Source organism: Monopterus albus, unplaced genomic scaffold (assembly GCF_001952655.1).
Source record: "Monopterus albus unplaced genomic scaffold, M_albus_1.0 scaffold66.1, whole genome shotgun sequence".
Classification (NCBI taxonomy): Eukaryota; Metazoa; Chordata; class Actinopteri; order Synbranchiformes; family Synbranchidae; genus Monopterus; species Monopterus albus.
In genome coordinates, this window is record NW_018127946.1 from 2,003,495 (window position 1) to 2,010,729 (window position 7,235).

A 7,235-nucleotide genomic window follows, 5' to 3' on the forward strand; every position below is an offset into this window, starting at 1 on the left:
GACAGGGTCATGGACGACCACGGCTCACTGATGATGAGGTTACCCTACTGTAGATTAAACTTTTAACTTCCATTTGTACTTTTCAAAAGACTAAAATCTATTTGAATCTTTGTTAAAATGGTTGAAAATGAGAAATAGTGTACATTGGTCTCTATGAAGAGAAAGAGTCAGGGGCTGTAGTGGTGATATCACACCTACAGTGGTGAGGCTGTTGAATTTATCTAAAGAATTCTCTAACTTGTCCTCACGACCACAGTTTTCACCACAGTATATTATGGCCTGGATGAATGAGAACCCCCACAGAACATTTTTTGAATAATCCAAAATATATAGATATATTATTGAAATCTATAATAAAATTAGTCCCTAGTTGCAGCTATTTACTGCAGTGATGTAGTTTGGATTTAGCATTTTTGAATGCTCTAAAAACATGCTTCTCTGTTTATTCATTTTCATATTTTGAAAATTAATTTCCCAAATGATTGTCTAATAGTACGACTTTATGCAGTGATGAAGCACCAAAGGTTAAAAATTTGTGTTGTTTTTTACAGGTGGTGCCGAACTCCCCTGCAGAAAAGGCTGGACTGCAGCCCTTCTTTGACTTCATTTTGTCTGTGGACAACAAAAGACTTGTAAGTTTATTAACTATAAAGGATGTACAGACATACGAGCACATTAACGTTAAAAAGAGAAGCTTGTCTCATACCATGTAGCTACAGCTTAATAAAACATTTGACTTTTGATCCCTTTCATTACTGTATGCCAGAATGAGGAGAATGAAATTCTGAAGACGCTCCTGAAGGCAAACATAGAGAGAACAGTGAAGATGGAGGTGTACAGCATTAAAACCACTAGTGTTCGTGAGCTGGAGGTGGTGCCCAGTAACATGTGGGGAGGGCAGGGCCTGCTGGGTGCCACTGTTCGCTTCTGCAGCTACCAAGGAGCCAGTGAGAATGTCTGGCACATCCTGGTGAGTTGCTTGAGAGATAAGAAAGCCTATTGACCTGACTGATATGAGCTTCTTTGTTCATTGCCTCTTCATACTGTAGCTTCATATTTTGTTTGCTCTATAACTGACATATCTCCCTCACAGGATGTGGAGCCCAGTTCACCTGCTGCACTGGCAGGGCTTCAGCCTCACTCTGACTACATTGTTGGAGCAGATCAGGTGTTGCAAGATGTAAGACTCATTTTAATATCATGCATCATTGATAAAGTTAAGTTCTTACATATCGTGCTGAAATGTGAACATATGTGGGACTTTACTTAAAGTTAATACCCATTTAAGGTTGCACATATGAGGGCATCTTTGAAAAGGATGTGTAGTTAATTCAGAGGTTATGATTTCCAGTCAGAGGACTTCTTCTCACTCATCGAGGCTCATGAAGGGAAGCCCCTGAAGCTGCTGGTGTACAACACACAGATTGATACCTGCAGAGAGGTGATGGTCACACCAAATGGAGCATGGGGAGGAGAAGGCAGGTATGTGACAACACTCATATAATGTATCAGATTTGTTTTGTCATTTCAATGCAAACAAAAGGAATAAACATGGGAACACCAAAGAATTTGTGATTGCAAACATTTTCTGGGAAAAGTGATGCGTTATCTGACAGAAATGCAGGAGTACCAATATTTTTGGCCATAACTGTACATAAGGATTTGTGATGACTGGCAAACATCACTGAATTGAGTAAATGTTTGTTTTCCTTAGAACTGTTTTGTCTAATTGAGATAACAATCACTACTTTTCCATTTGAAAAGGTTACAGCACAGTGTTCCTCTAACACTGTTGTTATGCTACATGAAGGTGCATCCATGGTTGATTCTAGTGTTTTAAACAAGATTTGCTTCCCGTTGTTTAAAGTTTACAGACTAAATCAGTCAGTGTAAGAATAAACAAAGTCTGCTTGTCACCCAAGTACAGTGAGGCTCTTTTTATACAGAATTATTTTATGTTGTACAGTAAAAGGTATCAACTGTTTAATGGTACTATTATAATATGAACTACTATAAAAAATATAAAAATGTTTTCTCTTAGTTTGGGTTGTGGCATTGGTTATGGCTACCTGCACCGAATCCCTGCGAATCCTGATGTATCGCCAGTGAGGCATCCTTCCCCTGTTCCTGAGGAGAAACCCTCTCCCCAGCTTCTGACACAAGGATACACAGAAGTATGTGCCATTAATGCTGCAACTCATGATTACTTGCACTTATGAATAATTATCAGGTATCTTTTAAATTAACTAATTAAAGGTAGGGTTGGCGATCCTATAAAAACCAGCAAGAGGAAGCTCGACTTTGAAAGTAGACAACCAAAGAAATCCCACCCTTTTGTTCCGACTTCTCTCCAAAGCCACTCCACTCCTCCAAAACACGACGTGCACTGCAATGTGCACTGCCCTACTATTACTTACAGGTTTCAGGAAAATAACAAATGGCCCCCAAACAAAACAAATGATAATTACCTGTCCAGCACAAACACAGCCACCATGGTGTCACTTTTCAGCCCCTTTTGTTCTCTCAGTTGTCACCATCATTCAGAAGCCACATCAATGTTAATTCTGGTTTTACTTTTTGCAGCATCCAACTTCATTTTAGTTGTAACTTTCTCACCCAGCGTTACCCACCCAGATCTGTAGTGAACCACAGTTGGAGACCTCTGATCCAGCGCTAAACTGCTTTAACCCTGGCTTGTAGCGGCACCTAGCCTTAGAAGTCTGTACTTTTCTACAGGCAGAAGTGAAGAGGGCGGCCAGTTAACGCCGTTCAAAACACAGCTTTATTCTGTCTTGGTAACACAAACACTGCACGAGGCCTTGATGCCCAGTTAACTGCATTACAATCCTATCTATACACTTAGAGCCGACTACTGGCTGGCTGCATGTAAAACACATCTGTTCTATGTGGTGGTCTTCTCACTTTCATACTGTGCACACTGCACGTAAGTAGCAACGTCTAGCAACAACATTACCCATAAGGCTGTATGTTTCAAAGGGGACGGCCTGGCCTGTAACAACAGTCTCTGTTTGTGAATGAAAGCTGATGTGGGGACCTTCTCGGCCATAGCTCTCTAAGTTTAGCTGTACAACAGAGCAGTAACATGTCTGCCTGCAATGCCTTGTAGGAGACTCTTGACTTGTGCAAGGGCAGGGTGCTCACAAGTAGGAAGTAGGTTGCCATCCAGTGGCTTGGGATGAGTAAAATTATTGGCCATGCATTTTTCAGGCCTGCTGCTGCCATGGATGACAGATTTTTTTGTTTATGTTGTCAGTGGATTTAATGTAGTCATTGCCATCGGGATGAAAAGAGAAATTCAATAAATGTAACAAAAAATGCTTCTGAAAAGAATCGCCAGCCATACCTCTAAAAGTTTGACTTACAGATTGTCAAAGCTGTTAAACAAGTACAAAAGAGGATTAGGGCCAGTGTAAAAAATTGAGTTGTGACTTATTTCTCAGAATTTTTCAGTAAAAAAGTCAGAATTCTAAGAAAAAAGTCAGAACTCATTTTATCTACACTGACTCTAATCCTCTTCTGTAAACAATTAATCAGACGAATCATTTAATTTGTTTTCATTGTTTGTTCCACTTCCTGTTTGCAAGTGTACTGTACTGTATTGAATGCAGAGACAACAGACATCTGTTACTGTTGTTTTTGACTTCCTGAACAGCCACACTGATTTTTTTGTTGTTACAAGAGATAAACTCATGGCATTAGCCACAAGGCTTTACTCTGTCTGTTTCCAGGCGCCGCTGATGGCGCTTTCAAGCCCAAGCCAAGGTGTGTTGGACCTGGAGCAGATCACCCTCCAGGAAGCTCTTCTACCTCCACCCATCCAGAGAGTCATGGACCCTGGTCAGTTCAGAATTGCAGTGTTTAAAAGACCTCTCTAGACTTGTGTTGATGTTGTGTTCATGAAAATCTTATCTGTTTGTCTTGTGTTGTTTTTCCAGGCTTCTCTGACTCTGAAGTGGCAGCAATGAACCCCAACGCTGCAGACTTGGTAGACAGGCTGGATCTGGCCATGTCGTCCGTAGACGTGACCAACACTTCGCTGATGATGCATGAGGACGAGAAGGACAGCGAAATCTCTGGTGTTGGTGAGTCAACACAGCTGTGGTTCATACCAATGTCCTGCACCTCCCATGTGTAGATTAATCCAGACTACATCTGATTCTGTTGTACAGAGGAGCTGGGGGATAGTGTGCTGCTCTCATCATCAGCAGACAACCTGACAGAGCCACAGGGGCTGAGCTCCCGGGCAGCCATGGACCTCGACTCTGCTCTTGCTTTCACTGGATTTTTGTCTGATTCAGGCATACCGGCAGCTGAACCATCTCATCTGGTCACAGAGTCTACAAACCTACAAAGCTTTCCTACTGAGTCTAGCGATTGTCCAAGTCCACCTATGGGCGCAGTGCCTCTCCCTACAGAGTCCCTTTACATTGCTGCTGAATCCTCTGTCCCAGCTGAGGACCGTCCCTACCCATCTGCTGTTGATCGCCTCCCATCCTCGGCTATAGACGAGTCTAAAGCAGACGATTCTCTCATTCACTCTGTCGAGCATGCAACAGGGTCAGTGGAGGAGTCTGAAGAACCTCAGTATGTGTCTCCTGCTCACCAGTCTAGCTATGAGAACGATGAGCAGGAACCAGTGGAGACGCATCTTAAGTAAGCTTGCATCAGATACACAAAGTATGAAAAGGTAAAGTGAAGCTGACAATCACTGGGGATTTTTAAAGGCACGTTACATACATAGAAACTACAGGACAGAGTTGTCTGATGTGATACAGATAGTCTTACATAAGTGTATGGCTTCCTCATCAGGGTAGCTGCACTGTAGGAAGCAGCTACAGCATTACCCTACCAAGTAGAAAACTCATCGAGACACTGTAAGAGCATTCTGTTTGTTTTATTTGTGAGAACCTAAAGTTACTGTTATATATGGCAAAAATGATGTAAGGTTACTAATGTCTTTCCTTGAGTGATTCAAAATTATATGATACGGGTGACAAGACTTTGCTTCTGGTACACTAATGTGATGGCTACTTGAATACTGACAAACACAAACATTTACTAAAGCAAAGCACAGCTGCACCTTATTATCCTTAACACTATGATTAATTTTTAAAGCTACCAGGCTGTTCAGGCAGTTCAGATTAATTATTATAGCCTCATGGAGCAGTTTAATACACTACAGTCAAAATATGCACGTTTTCCTGCTCAGACCGTGTATCCAAACGTTCGACTGGAAGAATATCTGTTGTCTGTGCGTTTCAAAAGAGCATTTTGCAAAAAAATGATTCTTTGAATAGAGCTTTTAAAAATAATGTTAAAAGGGGCAATTTTACAACAGTTTATTTTTACTGCCTGTATATCTGGAATTATGTCCCTGTGTCTCATGTGACATTAAGTTTGCATTATTTGCTATGCAACAGCAGGCAAACACTACCTGTGGGTTGACAGACAATACATTTGTAATGTAGATCCAGTAGATGACAAAACCTTTTTGTATGTAAGGAAATTGCTGCTGACTAATTGTTTTTGATTTTTCTAGGGGGCTTCTTAATGATATTCACTGTCAAAGTAGGTGCCAGTGTGTACAATAAGGAAAATATTTTTGCAGATCTTTTATCATTGGATTGTATGTTTTATTAGGAATGAGTTTTTATGAATGTAAAGTGGGTGAATCTTCGATGGATAAACAATCATATCACTGCCCCTTGTTTTTCTTGTTTCACACCATCAGCTGAACACATTACAACTCAAGAAACATCAACATATAATTCCCATATATCTGTCATTGTTAAACCATTCCAATTTATTTCTTTGAATGCCTAAAATATACATATTTCACAAATTATTACAACAAGGGATATTATGGCCTAATTATGGTACCCATCATGGTTTTGGCCATTTAGAGCTCACTCGCTGCATCCCCGCAATGGCGTTTTACACACACACACACACACACACACACACACACACACACACTCTCCTAATGGCAAAAGTAACTCCATAAAATTTACAATGAAACGACCCGTTGCTCTGCTTTGTGACACACCAAAGGAGAAATTAGTATTAAGGTTTATTTCACTTTGGTGATTTCACCACAGTGCTTGAATATTCACATATCATCTTGGATGAGAGTCCTCTTCAAGTTATATTTCTGTTTGATTGAACTCTTATTGAACCTAAATGAAATATACATGGAGAACAGCCCTCTTCATCGTCACTGCTCGTGAGCCAAGCACAGAGCGAGTATGCATGAGTCCCTGTTAAAGATATATACCTTATATATAATTTCCCAATCACTAAGATGACTTGGACAACTACTAACATTCTTAAGAGTAAACTGCCATTTCTGGATCGTAGTGAATGCAACATATGCAACACATCCAAGTCAATTTACTTTCCTGCTCATGAATGTGCACTAGGGATTTGGGGAAAAAAAACAACCTGGGTTTTAAGTAAACTGTACAACAACAAAATAAAACTGCTGCAAAAACAAAAGAAAAAAGTCACTTAAAAATATTGTACATATATTTACAAAGAAAGAACATTCAGTCCACTGAGAACAGCACAGCTACAAAGAAAAAACAAAGACAAGTGCTTCTGTCAATGAGGTTCAAGATCTGCAATAATTTGATGTCTAAGCCAAGATTAGGTTCAAGTTAAGATGAACGATGTCAACAACAGAACAGATGTTACCCAAAGCCCGAGCGTACTCCTAGAGTGGTGATACAGCTGAGAGGAGTGTGGAGCGATCAGAGAACAAGAACAGTTTCTGGAATGTACTAGAACAAACTGTCTACTACATCCATGTGCATATAAACATGCATGGACACAGATGCAGACTGCAACATTGGCCTCTTCAAAATAAAATGCCAATCAGGAGGAAAGAAACAAATCTAGCAGTAAAAGATGCTACAAAAAAAAGAAGAAGAAATTAGTGTGTTCTGGGGAAAATAGAGTCCAGTCTTCAAACCGTAAAAAAACAAAAAACAAACATTACGGACCATTTATCTCCCAGGTGTCTCTTGGCTGCTCTGGCCTGTTCTGGTCAGTTCCCTATGATACACCATGAGCCATGTCTTCATTTTTTTTTTTTTACTGATTCTCACTGAAACTGCGACTCTTGACCACACAATGGGGTTTAGGGTACTACATGTCAGAGGTGGGTGGTGACTGGCAAATGATGAAGAGTTTTTGTTTTAAAAATTATGACTTTC

At 40.3% G+C, this 7,235-nt stretch overlaps 1 protein-coding gene across 1 annotated transcript in view; it reads left to right on the forward strand.

The window, feature by feature from the left end:
* LOC109962677 (Golgi reassembly-stacking protein 1) overlaps window positions 1-6,720 on the forward strand; it is an 8,550-nt gene extending 1,830 nt beyond the window's left edge. The window contains exons 2-9 of the mRNA XM_020604582.1: window positions 552-632; window positions 767-970; window positions 1,094-1,180; window positions 1,352-1,482; window positions 2,042-2,174; window positions 3,750-3,858; window positions 3,957-4,103; window positions 4,191-6,720. Coding sequence (XP_020460238.1) covers window positions 552-632; window positions 767-970; window positions 1,094-1,180; window positions 1,352-1,482; window positions 2,042-2,174; window positions 3,750-3,858; window positions 3,957-4,103; window positions 4,191-4,678 — 1,380 coding nt within the window. The 3' untranslated portion in view covers window positions 4,679-6,720. The remainder of the gene's footprint in view (window positions 1-551; window positions 633-766; window positions 971-1,093; window positions 1,181-1,351; window positions 1,483-2,041; window positions 2,175-3,749; window positions 3,859-3,956; window positions 4,104-4,190) is intronic.
* The last annotated feature ends 515 nt before the right edge of the window (window positions 6,721-7,235 follow it).